The 15,659-nt window shown below is 33.8% G+C and overlaps 1 protein-coding gene across 1 annotated transcript; it reads left to right on the plus strand.

Annotated features, from left to right (window-relative positions):
* The first annotated feature begins 257 nt into the window (after positions 1–257).
* Marf (Mitochondrial assembly regulatory factor) lies at positions 258–5,140 on the plus strand. Its single transcript, XM_036365607.2, has 10 exons — positions 258–466; positions 1,077–1,690; positions 1,749–2,038; positions 2,106–2,444; positions 2,891–3,007; positions 3,070–3,631; positions 3,694–3,938; positions 4,011–4,169; positions 4,244–4,440; positions 4,505–5,140. Exons 2-10 carry the CDS (start codon positions 1,456–1,458, stop codon positions 4,704–4,706), a joined length of 2,346 nt encoding a protein of 781 aa, XP_036221500.1. The 5' UTR covers positions 258–466; positions 1,077–1,455; the 3' UTR covers positions 4,707–5,140.
* The last annotated feature ends 10,519 nt before the right edge of the window (positions 5,141–15,659 follow it).

The following is a 15,659-nucleotide window of genomic DNA, read 5'->3' on the forward strand; positions in this document are numbered from 1 at the left end:
GAGAGCTTAAACTGTAGTTGCTTGAATATGTTTGGTAATTTGGAGTAATGAGAAAAACTTGTATACATAAAAATTATTTAATTTATTATTAGGTCATGCAAAAGTGTATGAAATTTTAAATTTTATACATATGAACATATTCATATTTACATTATAATTAATAGTTCGTAGACGGTTGGCAGCTTTTTAATTTCATTAACCGATCGCATCATTATGCGAACGCGTTACCAATTGCATACACAACTGACAGTTCTATTGTCAAACTAATTGAAAGATTTTGGTTACATCATTTAGTTTTTGTAGACATCATAATTTTGCTAGAAAAACATTGTGAAAAAGTTTGTTTCAAAAAGGCAATATTAATTAAATAATTTGGATTTTATATAAGATTATCTGAGGCAGTCTGGCTCGTGTTAATAGCAGTGAATGAGCGAAAGACGCGCCTAAAATGTCCGAAAACAATCAGGTTAGTTGAGTTCTTCATTGCTTCGTACAAATTTTTTTCGTGTGATGAGTGAGTGCCGCTGATGCCAATCTTGTGTTTTCAATAAAGCTTCAAGTTTGAGACTTTTCTAACGTCGTAGTATTCACATGAAACATGTGTTTGTAGACATATGTATGTATATGTGCTTATTTGCTTAAAAAATATTTGCTTTACATATTTATTTACAAAAAAATTTCCACGAATTAAAACACATGCCTCATTTTTAATGCATTTGTATTTACATTCTCACATACATGTTCATAAATGTATATTTAAAAAAATAAATAAAATTAGAAATTATTTCACTCTTCTAATTGATAACCTAATCTAATTTGTAGTCTAAATGCACTTTTAATAGGCGAAATTATTTACATAGTTATTGTTTCTTCGATAACGATTAGAGTAAGACCAATATGATTTAGTATGTATTTATAGAACAAATTAAGACGCATTACTGCTTAGCTTTTATTTTTTTTATTTGTTATTTTTTTTTTTAACTTTATATGAAGTTTCCAAAAATATACATTTATTTACTTATAAATATCTAGTTACATATATTAAATTATTTTATTTTTGTTTGTCTTGTTTTCAGCCACTTATTAATTGAGTATCCAACCAACTTGGTTTACACACTATTGTGCACCTTTCACAAAATAACACAAAACATATTCAGATTTTTGACTCAAATAATATCGAAGTCTTTCAGTCTTTGAAAAACTTCTCGGTATTGGTAAATTCATAATATATTTCAAAAGTCTTTGATTTAATTGTTTTGCCAGACGTTTGCAAATAAAACGAGATATTTTATTTCGATAGATATTTTGTTTTTCCGGTCGTACCTTTGTTACACCTATACTTGTTTACGTATGTACATAGATGCAAAATATAACGGCTTGTAAAGTATTTAAACGTAGAAGGATATCATAACGTAATTGCATTGTTTATATTAAGAACGTTTTATTTTCGTAATAATGGCGGCATATTTGAATCGCACTATATCGATGGTGACTGGAAATGGCGCCAATGCTAATGCAAACGCCGGCGCAACAACTTCGAACTATAATCCGAACGCTCTGATGGTTGAAAATCGTACCATGCAAAATGACAAATCACCGTTGCAGGTCTTCGTAAGAGCTAAGAAGAAGATCAATGACATCTATGGCGAGATAGAGGAGTATGTTGTCGAAACAACACAGTTTATTAATGGTAAGTGCTCTGCCATAGCTGTTGGAGTTAGAATAATTATTAAATATAAAATTCTTAGCTCTGCATGCAGAAGCAGAAATTGTGGACAAGGCGGAACGTGAACTTTTCGAGAGTTATGTACATAAAGTGGCCGCGATACGTGAGGTACTCACAAGGGATCACATGAAGGTCGCTTTCTTCGGACGCACATCGAATGGCAAGAGTTCCGTAATTAATGCCATGTTGCGTGAAAAAATTTTACCCAGTGGCATCGGTCATACAACAAACTGTTTTTGCCAAGTTGAAGGCTGTGATGGCCAGGAAGCATATCTGATGAAGGAAGGCTCGGATGAAAAACTGAATGTAGTGGTAAGTTGCAGTTATTTTGTTTTTTAAATATATTTTTAAAAATGAAAACTTGCGTTTGTGTCTGCAGAATATCAAGCAATTAGCAAATGCGCTTTGCCAGGAGAAACTTAGCGAAAGTTCACTGGTTCGCATTTTTTGGCCTAGAGAGCGTTGCAGTTTGTTGCGTGACGATGTCGTCTTCGTGGACTCCCCTGGTGTGGATGTATCAGCTAATTTAGACGATTGGATTGATAATCATTGCATTAATGCCGATGTATTTGTGCTTGTTTTAAACGCTGAATCGACTATGACACGCGCCGAAAAGCAATTCTTTCACACTGTCTCGCAAAAGCTGTCGAAACCGAATATTTTCATACTGAACAATCGTTGGGATGCATCCGCTAATGAACCTGAATTTCAAGATTCGGTATGTAGACTAAATTTATATGTATTTAACAATTTATATTTCATGTAGTCTGTAATTGAGTTTGTAAATTTAACTCTTTTTCGTTAAAATATGTAAACTGTTAATGTTGACTGCGTAAGCAGGAGCTCGAAAAGGTAAAAGTTTTAGAATGCCTTTGCCATCTTTCATAGAACCATATATGTATATGTATATATGTACATACAGAAATATATTCGACTCAGTATATATGCGAAATTTTCACGGATAATATATGAATTGTTAATCATAATGCAACTTGATGTCGTTTATTTATTTATTAATTTTAAATAATAATCAAAAAATTATGCTGAGTCGTCTGCGTATCTATACGAAGAGCTTTTTCACATCATTTTTTATTATATGCGCATTTTTTCTTTTCATACGCTTTATTATCACAATTTATTTACTTAATGAATATATAATTTTAGGTTAAGTCGCAGCATACAGAGCGTTGCATTGATTTTTTGACGAAAGAGCTGAAAGTAAGCAATGAAAAAGAAGCAGCCGAACGCGTATTCTTCGTATCAGCACGGGAAACTCTTCAAGTAAATAAAAAGTCATAATATTTTTACACAAACAACTACTGTATATAAATAACTCTTTATAGGCTCGTCTCGAGGAGGCCAAAGGCAATCCACCACATTTGGGCGCCATCGCTGAAGGCTTTCAGGTGCGTTACTTCGAATTCCAAGATTTCGAGCGCAAATTCGAAGAATGCATCTCACAAAGCGCCGTCAAAACTAAGTTCGAGCAACACAGCTCGCGTGGAAAAAGTTTGTCCGGTGATATGTGCTCCATGTTGGATAACATTCATGAGCGTACAACTATATTCAGAAATTTGAAAATGGATCAAAAAACCCTACTTACAGAGCGTATACAAGGCACCGAAACGCAAATGATGCAAGTGACCAGAGATATGAAGCTCAAGATACACAACATGGTAGAAGAGGTGGAACAAAAGGTGTCGAAGGCGCTAAATGAGGAAATTTGGCGTTTGGGTGTACTAATTGATGAATTCAATATGCCATTCCATCCGGAGCCTCTAGTATTGAATATCTACAAGAAGGAACTCAACTCGCATGTCGAATCTGGTTTGGGTTCCAATTTGCGCGCTAGACTCTCCATGGCATTGGCAATGAATGTGGAGGCAGCACAAAGGGAAATGACGGGTAAAAAGCTTGGCGCAATTGCTATATTTTCTAAAATGCACTTATATATAATTTACTCACAGATCGCATGTATACTTTGGTGCCAAACGAAAAAGTGGTCGTTCAAACGAAAATCGCCACACGCACACAACCCTTTGAAATGCTATATTCACTCAATTGCCAGAATTTATGTGCAGATTTTCAGGAAGATCTCGAGTTTAAATTCTCCTGGGGCATTACAGCGATGATTCAGCGTTTCACTGGTAAAGTCAGAGAACGCAATAAGAAGGGACCGGCAGTACTATTAAATCGGCCAAGCAGTATTGGCGTGAGTAGAATTAACTGCACTATTATCGGCTTAAGGTATTTGTCTTAAATAAAACTTCACATACTTTTGCAGAATTTATCACCTTCAACACCGGGCACCGATACACCGTTATGTCTGATACCACGCCCAGTGGGCGGCATTACACAGGAGCAGCTGTCTGTTATCTCACGTTTCGCTTTGGCGTCTGTGGGCTCCCAGGGTACCGTAGGCGGTCTAATTGTGGCTGGAATTGTATGTATAGATGTGCATGATCAGATTTTTGCCTGCTTTAATTATGTAATTTCCTAAATATTTCCCAACGACAGATGCTGAAGACGATCGGTTGGCGCGTATTACTCGGTGTTGGTGCGCTTTATGGTTGTATATACTTTTACGAACGCTTGTCATGGACTAACTCAGCGAAGGAGCGTTCATTCAAGTCGCAATATGTGCGTCACGCCACCAAAAAGCTAAAAATGATAGTCGATCTAACATCGGCGAATTGCAGCCATCAAGTGCAACAGTAAGACTTATTTTTTATGCGCATAATTGTTTCAATATTTCTATAAATTTGTGAAATTTCACAGGGAATTGTCTAGCACCTTTGCGCGCCTCTGCCGTTTGGTGGACAATGCCACAACCGACATGAACGACGAACTCAAAAGCCTTGAATCGCAACTCACTGTTCTTGAGTCGAATCAGAAGCAGTTGAAATTGCTGCGCAACAAGGCCAACTATATTCAAAACGAATTGGATATTTTCGAGAACAACTATATTAGGATAAATTAGCTATAAATTTAAAATGGAAAAAATAGTGCATGCGCTCGACACTTTCAATTTTTGCATGGATGTGTAGTGAAATTTAAAGCTATAAAGCCAATAATGTTTGTTTAAGATGATTTATACAATTTACACGCTGTTTCAATAATTCGTGTCAGTTCGTCGGCGTACAAATGTACAATGCTGATTACCTTTTACATGAATACTATTATTTTGTTGACCTTTCATCAATCATAAAATCATATTTAACTTTATTCTGCAACTATCATATGTATTAATTATGTTGCTCATATTTATATACATTCTATTTTAACAATTACGTTTTCTCTTCTACTGTGACCCGAGGTCAACAGCATTTGGCGGTTTGGCAATTTATAAGTAGTGCTTACTATATCTCTTTAAATATATATTGTTTTTGTTAATAGCAAAATGCTAACACTGAACTATTTTGTTTAAATGTACATATACTATATTTGATGAAAAATATTAACTAAGTGACTGTAACACTCTAATCGAACAGTTTAATAAAATTGAGTAAAAAAATTGAAGTGAAAATAATAATTTGGAAAGACTTAAGGGGATTTGAAATTAAGAGTCCGTTGTTGATATTGGTGGTTTTTAGTGCGATTAAACTCAGTTAGACTTCTAATCATTGATGTCATCTAATGAAAGGTCTGAAAATAGTTATTTTCTTGTTTAAAAAAAAAATTATTGTACTTCCACGTTGTGTTATTCATGCGTTTATAATATTCTGCTAGTTGAGACGGCTTTTAGGGAGGCTTGAAACTACAGCATACGCAGTAATGCATTACCTTCCTCCATTTTGAGTGCGTTTCTTTTGATTTTAATTATACAATTAAATACATCTTCAGACCGACGTGTGTTCGTGAGAGTTTCTTGGAATTGAAGTATCTATTTATATAATAAACGAAATTCAGATCAGGGCCAACAAGCGGTACGCAAAACGAAGCACGCGCCCGAAATTACAAAGCAATTTTATAGCTTTAATGTTAAAAATATGCAAGACAGTACAACTCTTAAGGACAATTTTGCTTTTTTCCTCTTAACAATTGCGAAATTTCTGCAGAAATCCACGTCCTTGAACCCGTGCAATGTACTCTTTGCGTGACCATCACTGAAGCAATGTTGGTGCGTTAGCAACAATGCAATAACCATAATGTCCCTTAATGAATATATGTTTGTTTGCTTGAATGTAGTAAACATGCAGAGTAACACAGTTGCGCGCCGCGCATATCAATAGGAGCCGGTGTTGCTGAGTTTTAACTACAATTGCATTTTCGCACGCGAGACTTAATGTTTTTGTAGCTGATTACCTTTGCTTGATTTGTTTACTCTGTGGTAATAATTTCATTGTTGAATGACTCAACCCGTTTACCTTTTGCACTGTTTGGATAACACTCACAGCCACGCAGCAAGGACATGGTTTCTTCAATTGCGTAAGATGTGTCAAAATAACGCAAAGAAGTAAAAAAATACAACAAAAAAAATATCGTTGCTATCAAGTTGTTATTTATTTTTGCCAATTGAAAGCTGAAAAGCCACCACGTGACTAAATGCATAACTGTAGCTTGTACACATCCTGTAAGGTGAACACTTGTTGAACACCTACTTTGCTTACATATGCATGTATGTATGCACATATTTACAGTTGTACCATAAGCTTTACGCACCAGTTTTCACATGTATATTTACATATGTATGCATGTACATATGTACATAAGGTACATTTATTGGACATACCGAAGTGTTTATTGACACATATGCACATACAAGGAATTAATTTGAGTTGCCTAAAATTGACCCTGACCGCGTTACGTGCGTTAACTGCAATTCTGCAGCGAGTTTCGAAGATTTCTCGCGATGTTTCTTCATATACACACATACATATCAACGCATGTGAACATAGGCAGAGATTTCAAGTTTTGCTTGCATTTTACAACAAATTGACATATGTACATATGTACGAAATTCGGCGAAATTCATAAGGTACCTATAATTTATAAAATATGCAATAACCGCGAGCGATAACGGCATAGTAAACACTTGTCAAGTAAACAATTAGCGTCAATTAGCTAATTTAGGCGATTCCTTATGAAATCAATATGCCCTTTGGGTTATTGGTGGGTCGCACGCAATTGATTAACAGTAAATAAAATGCAGGTAAACAATAATAAAGGCTGACTCATTCCAATCATTGCTTGTTTGTTCTTGTCATGTATACGGCAGCTTATTTGAATATGATGTAATAAGTATTGTTGTACAATTTTGTTATTGCATTTATATATGTATATTTATAGTCGGTTCAATATTGGAAAGAACGTATAATAAACTTTCTAAATGTAATTAAAATTTATGAATTAACGTTGCTTTTGTATGAAGTTATTCTAACAGCATTAGCGCCATCTAGCGAATGTTAGCAAGCAATTAAAGAAGCAAGAGGTGTCACTGTTAGAACTTTTAGACTTCTCTTCTATAGCTTGCAAGATGTCACACTTGTCGCTTCGCGAGTTGGGGACAATTAAAAAAGCGGAAATGTTGCTCAAATCCGAACTATGAAATATTAAGGGTAGTGCACACAATAACCATAATTCGCGCAAGATACAAATCTAAATACAATCTTGTTTATGTTAGTGTTATATGAGTGACTAATTAATCATTGATTTGATGTTATGATGTTGCTTGACACATATATGTGGAGTTGACAGGTGTCAAAACATTAAAACACAGAAAACAGAATGTTTACAGCTGTGTCACTTTCTAAAATTATACGCTGTTCTAGGATATGAATTAATACAATTAATTGACGAAATTAGGCAATAAAGTTATTGATCTGCATAATGTAATTTAATATAGTTGCAGTTCGTCCTTTTAAGGCAGAATTTATGTGGGAATTGATGGTATACCTTTGAGATTTTTGATAAATATATTTTCTCAAAAGTTCAATAAAAGAATTTTGCAAAATAAGGGATGTATCAATCAACAATGGTGATTCAATTCATAACATACTTATCAATTTTGTTACTAAATAAGCTTATATTGACAGGTGACTCACTAAACCGAAATAAACATTTATCAACAAACATCTATCCGCAAAAACTTCATCAGAAAAGTGCTGATACACATTTTCGGCGTATGCTTCCTCTTCCCTTTACCGCTATCGAAACATTGAAAGTTGGGTCATTGCCACTGTCATAAGCTAAGCGCCTGACTTGTTAGTATATACCACTGGTAAGCGCCCACTTTTCACGAAACGCCATAAAGCAGTCACAAAAATAACAACATGGTGCATAATAAAGTCTGGGAAATCAAAAGTGCTGAATTGCATTAAATTCCCGCCAGACTGAGCCTGACTGCGTACGCACTGACATTCGAATCATAAACGCCATGTATATGCGATTATTATGTTGTTGTTGTGGCGGTAATTTCATAATATTAGCAGTGAACTTTACAGGTGAGTGAACCATGTGTTGAGTCCGTGTAATAAACAAGATCACATAAAAAAAAAAAATAATTAAGAAAATAACAACAAACCATTGTGGATCAGGCATACTTCAAATACTGAGTTAAGAATACAATAAGACAAACACTCGATAGGTTAATATCATTGAATTATATACGAATAGGCGAATGTCATTAAACTAATCAAATCATAGATATTTACTCAGCGGTTTGAGCGTGCAAACCTTTTGTTAAAATCTCATTTAATTTTCCAATAATAACGACAAATTATACGAAGACCTCTGTCAAATACAGATGTTTACGGAGTTGATGATGTAAACAGCTGTTTCGGTGCGGTTTTGCCCTTCTATGCTTGTATAACTGGAGTAACACAGTATTTCACTTCCCTTCTAAAGATAAAGCCTCTTTTATGGAAATTCGCAAATATTGACCTGGATGGCTGAAGGTGTGAGATCCAGGGTGCTTTACTTTAGATCTCACAAGATCGTCAAGAAGTAAATGTTGAGCTTCTAATTCTAAAAAACAAACTGTCAATTCTATGCTGTCACAGCCATTGTGGTTTAGAAGGCTTTATATACATAAGTGACTTGGAAACGGTTTACTTCTCAACTCCCAATACAATCCAAAGTACTACTTGTAGACAAGAGAGTATGTTAATTCTAAGTTTTGGCTGTCAATAAAGATAAGTGCTGAAATATAGCTCCAATTTGATACATTATCTTCTTGCTAAACTCTCCGCTTTCTTCCATCATTATATGCTTATAGAAACATACTTACGAGTAAGCATCTTCAATCGCATTCGAAGACGACACATACAATAACCACTCCAACAACTGAATTGACATTTGCTGCTGTCTTCGTAGCCTTGGCTCGCATTTCGTCTGGGAACTGCGAATATTTGAAATTGCCTTTGGACTGTCTTCTACTACAATTACGACGCGCTTTCTGTTTTCACTACGTTTATCAGTGAGAGCGTTCGTCATGTTTTTGTCCTGCTTTTGCTTCGCATTGACCCACATCTGGGTCCATTGCACGGCCAACCAGGCCAATAAATACACAAGATGCTGCATATGTGTACGAATGCATTACAAATACAATAAACAACAAATCAAAATTGGAGCATAACGAACTGAAGAAAAGGGCGTGGGAGGGAGACGAGGCAGAGGCGTGTTGTCATTGCGTTGCAGAGACGTCATATTTAGACAATTTATTTGTTTATAAAAACCGAAAACTCGTGTCAATGCTATTCATTATCAGAAACATAGTGTTGACTTGATATTTTTGGGCTATCATCTCTGTTATGGGCGATTCCCAACAAGCTGAGAATTATTTTGTCGTTTATCATCATTATACGTCGTCAAGGTCGTCTGGGTAGGCTGACCAAATGGTGTGCGTGTGCCACCCTTAATTTCTGTAATACTCGTACTTCCTTTGTTCAAAGTTTCAGTATGCTTGGACTATTTAGTCGTTCTCTTGGGGGTCCCTCTTTCTTTATACCCTGAACAGGTTATATTAAGTTTGCCACGAAGTTTGATAAAACTTATATAGGAATGTAAAACGCAAAAGTTTTGCTATATTCTCATGGGTATGTCTTCACTTGAGGAACCGACAACTGCAATTATTTTCTTAAACATAGCCTTGTATCCCTGTGTTGTAGAAGGTGTTCTACCGTCTCTTAGTCCTCTACCTTTTGGTAGCTTCTACAGTAATCGTTGTATGTCAGTCTGCTGGCGTGTCAAGTCAATGTTTGTTTCCACCGATATTCAGCTATGCCTATGACAATATACATACATATATACTATACATTAAACCATTATAAATTACACACTTTTTACTATATAAAAATTTCATATATCAATTTTCTTCTTGAAGTTAATCCCGAAATTAGAAAATAGTTTAAACCTCACTCTCCCAAATGCGTTTAAGTAGCTTTTCACTCTTTCAAGACGACCAAAAATAAATTAAAGAAATAATGTGGGTTAAGTCCAAAATGCATTACGAAAAATGCAGGTGAGCCTTTGTCTTCCAGCACATAAAGTCTGGCACAAAAAATTCGTGATGAACCGCAAAAGTAAAATCGCAGCTGATTTATATGCCGACAGCGTAGTTGATTTTACTTACAAATTTTACACCCAGACAAGCCCTTTACGGATATCGCGCAAATACAAAAATTATTGTTTTTTGTTTTTTACACAAACAAAATATTTTGTAACTGAAATATTTTTGAGTACAAATTTACATACAAACATATTTAAGTATGCAGCAACAGGTGAAATGTCCAAATATGTCTACTGATTAAGCACATTTTTACAACACCAAACAAAAAAACAAAATATTAAAAAATAATTAATTAAAAAAAAACCGAAATTTGTAATAAAATTTTATTTATAAATAAATGTAAATGCAAAATCAATACATACATTCAAACATTATACGAATGTAAGCGTTTGCAAGCGACAAAATTTTTGCCAGCGGTTGACAACACTTGCTGTGGGTGCCCTTGAGAATGTGCGTCAGTATTTTTTGGGTGTAAATCAATATTTAAATTTCTTTGGTCTCGGTGCAAATGTATCGGTTCAGTTTGCCAATACTTGTGTTGCAGTTATCGTCATTCTAGCAGCTGTGCGCTTATTGACATGCATGGCATATTTATTTTCGACGTAGTAAAAAGTGAAAGTCGCCACTCCCGCCCCTTTCTTGGGCAGAGGGTGGTAACCATATGTTAGTCAAGCGCATGTGACTGTGCGACAGACAGACCAATAAGTAATTAAGATGTAAAAAATGCAATTAAAAAGCGAGAAATTCGAAATAAAATTTGCAAATATGCGCTTCGGTGAGAAGATTACTGTTGAATAACACAAGCCTAGTATCGAGACGAGAACTGGGTCACCAGTGTGAAAATGCACGAGTATTGCGTTATGGTAGATTTCCAAAATTTACGGTAATGCACGTAACTTATTTGCCTTATTTATAGAATTGTTTTTATTTTTATCTCAGCCATATTTTACATGCTTTCAGGTTAGGTTAGGTAGTCAAATTGATATACGTGGAGCTCCAAATAATCCAATTTGGATAGCTATAAACGCCTCTCCGTTGTCATGCCCGAAACTCCAAAGTACGGATTAAAAACACCGTGGCACATCGAAAAAACGCCTTAAGTTTGTCACACATTTTTTGAAACCTAGCATTCTCATAACCTAGCGTTTTTTCGAGTTAACTTATAACTATTTGGTGGGTAAACTAAAGTATCATGCCTGAAATATTGTCGATTTGCATGAAAACATCAAGCAAATTTAAAAGCTAGTCGAACCTATACAAAATGAACATGCTTTGGTAATCTTTATGTCCTGAACGAAGTTTGTAACAGCTAGAAGGCGACGTCGGACTCTCTATTGAAGCTCAGCTCGCGAGCAGATTTAGCTAGTTGCACCCAGTCTGTTTGTATATACTTGAATTAGTAGCTCAGTTTTTGAAATATCAATCTGAAATTGTGTATAAGCCCTTTTTTGCTCAAAAATCTGCTTATATGTCGGAATCGCAGTTATCAGACCACTTTGAGATATAGCTGCCATACAAACTGACGATCAAAATCAAGATGAAGCTCTTCATAACATACATATATATGTTTTCTTTATTAGAAAGAACTAGCAAAACGTTTTCCGTTTTCACATTTCCTACAGCTGTGAAGGGTATTATAGTTTCGTTGCATTCCAGTGCTCCTTTTCCTCTTTTACTTCTCAACCGCTACGACTTCAAAGTTGAATTATTACCACTAGCAGCAATTTAAAATTATTGGCAATATTATTACAACAACAATGCGAATTTTCAAAAGTTTTATAAGCCATAACTTTTATGAATATGTTTATTATTATTCGTAACTAAAAAACATTTTCCAAGTGAGATATAGTAAACATAATAATATATAATTATTTTTTAAATACTTTTACTGTTCTTACTGTTCCATCGGCTCAATTTAGCAAAATAAAAAGGTAACCCAATACAGTTGTTTATTATTTTCATATTTAAATTTTATTAATTGTGTGCGCCAAGCATAATTCCTAATTCGATTCCAGCAACAATTTCATTCATTAAGTCTCATCTTTCTCCACTCTCGTTTTTTTGTGCTTTTACTCTTTTGTTGTCAATAAGCAAAAGTTATTTTTTACGAAATTCAAAGTTATTCATGCAAAAAGTGTAAAATTATAATTCACTGATCGTTTTCATCGTGTATGTGTGTATATGTATGTATGAGTATGTTAATAACAAATAAAAAATTAGCATAAAAATTCAAGGCCAATTGGCCGGTGTTGCGCAATTTCTTGTTGCGCTTTAATTTGATTCCAATTCCTAGAAATCGCCAAAAGGCTGTGTGTTGGTGTAGGCGACACCTGTGATTATTGTCATTTCTATTTTTGCCTCACTTTCTAAACAACCACAATAGCTTGGTAGTAAACAAATTTCACTTGATCGCTGTTGCGAAGTCCAAAACAATAAAAAGGTAAAGAATAACAATATCTAAAGACGGATTTAAGAAATTAAAAAAAAGCAATAAAAATATACGGGATGTGGTTGGGTGTCATCAGGGTAGATTTTGGTATAGTGGTGGCAATAAAAATGCTAAAAAGCGAAAAGCCATTGCCCTGCCGAAGCTGTTGGCCTGTTAGATTCTTGGAATTTTTTTTACAATAAATAGTATGTGCCGGAATTACAAAATAGTTCTCTTGAAAAAAGGTAATCTGTTCGCAGAACTACCCTCAACAGCACCGTAAATTCTTTGGCTGAGTCGTAAACATTAAAGTCAATAAGAAAAGTATTAATAATTGGCTTGCTATAAATGAAATAAAGTATTATACCAAATACCGTTTGTTAAAAAAAAAAAAAATGTGCGACACTTTTTGAACAATTTTTATAACAAGCTGTTGCTGCTTCTGAAAACGTATGTACACAGTACAATATATTTAAGATTTTATCAATCTGAATGAAATTTACAAAAAGGTGGAAAACTTTTTTTAAAACATTTCCAAATGAAGTGTTTTCATAGACCATGTTTATTTTGACATCCATTTTGTAACATTTCCTTAATTAATTTTACTTAATACTAATTTTAAAATATGTGGCAACCCTTCTCGAAAATATTTTTTTACTGTAAGCCTATTTTTAGTTTTTTTAATTTGCTGCAACCAAACTCTAACGCTAAGCTTGCTGTAACTGTAAACTTGCGTTTTGTTTATTCTTATTTATTTCTTATAACTTTTAATTAATAATAAAGATTTTCAATATAAAAAGTAATATTTTCGAAAATAACTGTCAAAGTTTTTCTATTTTGGAAATCAGATTGTTTGAATTTATTTTAACGTATTATTTCAAAAAAAAAAAAAATTGTGCAGGTGGCAACACAACTCAAAAATATTATATTTCTGACAGCAGCTTTTTTTGTAAACTTATTCATATGCCTATTGTACCGCTATTTATCTAATCCAATTTATTGTTTAAAATTTTAAAAACAAGTGGCAACCTTATGATTTTATATTTCAAAGTTCAGCGGCTTTATACTATATGCATTATCTGTTAGTAATAATTAGACTCCGCTCAGAAATTAATAAAATGTTAATTTATTACATATGTATAATGCTATTAAAGTCCTCAGCAGTTATTCGTGTCGATCACTCGACGTCTGCGTGTTTCCTGGCAGATCGCTTGATGCATATTTTTCCTCACTTTTGTGACATATGAGTTCCGCTTAAAAAATATGCTGACTTCTAAATTCACATACAGCGCAAACAATCGTCTGGCCAGACAGTACAGAGCTCACTCGTGTGAAAATAATCAAAAACAGCGGTGCACAACTTTACTGTGACTTGAAATTTTTGGTATGTAGTGTTTCATTTCATACATTCATATCGATGTACATAAACGTATACGTTTTTTCTGCAATTTTTTTTTTACGAGGATGGATCATCGAAAGCCTGAACCTCATTCCAGTAAGAAATATTAATATTAATTAATAAAACGTAAGCCTCTTATTGCTATATATAGATCCCTCTGGTAGCACCGTCAGGTATTACGTCGGGAGAATATACTATATGTGTTTACCATATGTATTTGTCTTCATAAATATTGACAAAAATTTAAAAAAAAATATATTAAATTTTTATATAAAGTGTATTAACATAGTATTAATATGTCAATCTATTTGGGAACCACTGATTGTGTTTATTTTGCTGAATAAAAAAATTTGCAAAATCGCACGTACCATTCACAGGGAAATGAACTCAAAAATTGATACTCTTTAGTAATGTAGAGTAAACAAAATGACAAATGTGCCTATCTACGATACATACAAGTACATATGGACAAAACAAAGTGAATGAGTAGCTTCTTCGAAAAAAGTTCTGAGAAAAATATGCAATGCATTTAATGTATAAAAACAATTATGTTTGTACAGTGAAGCGGGCGCCTTCGAGTAAATAAATGTAACAACTGTCAGCGGTTATAATTAATTCTGGTGATTTTTTATATGACAATATAAATAACAATTTACAAATCCGATAACTTTTACAAAATATATTTTAATAAAATTCATTTTTAAAAGTGTTTCAATGTTTGTAATTCTTTAGGAACATCTAAACCATTAATCTAGTCGAATGTGTTCTTAAAGTAGACACCATTTAGTGTGCCACTTGTTCAGAACTCGACCCCTGAAGGATTTTGGATAAGCAATACCAATTAATATGACATCTCTGTCTACAGCATAAACGTTTTTGCAAAAGTTCCAGTTTCAAGCGTTCCACTGTAAGCATTTTGAATCAATGAATCGATTGTATAATCATCAATCAGGGTTATATATAGAAAACCAATTAATTAATTATTGTTATGTTGATTATTGTAACTCATATGAGTACTGTTACAATGGGCTGACAAATACCATTTATTTACTCATATACAAGTACTTGTATTTGCAATCAAACGTCTAGATAGCAAAATACGAAAAGGCATAGCTTTAAATGTTTTTTATTAAATTACGAAATATCGTTCTTAACAGGGACATTGTTCAGAAGGCATACATAAGTTGAGGCTAAGTTGCTTAGAAAAAGACAGAATAGAAATATCTCGACACTAACTCCTCTCCCAGCTTAGGTCTTAGTCGCCTCAACATACTCGTATATGTAAGTAATTAACAGTTGCAAGGCGCTTCGTAGATACATATATACTAAAATAAGACACCTGTTTAAGACCAGAAAAATTACGTGGCAATGGGCATGGTTATCAGTTCAATTTCGCACGTTTATTCCTAGAAATACATACAGTCATTTTGTTGCAGTTCTAATGTCTATAGCAATCTATAGCTCCTGTAAAGGCTCCATGTTCAGGGAATTAAAAAAAAAAAATATTTTAATTTTCCTTAAATTTGCTTTCATATTTTTATTCGAATTATCTAAGTAATTATGTAGATTTAAAGAAAATTTTCTATTTTGTATAGTA

Source organism: Bactrocera oleae, chromosome 5, assembly GCF_042242935.1.
Source record: "Bactrocera oleae isolate idBacOlea1 chromosome 5, idBacOlea1, whole genome shotgun sequence".
Lineage (NCBI taxonomy): Eukaryota > Metazoa > Arthropoda > Insecta > Diptera > Tephritidae > Bactrocera > Bactrocera oleae.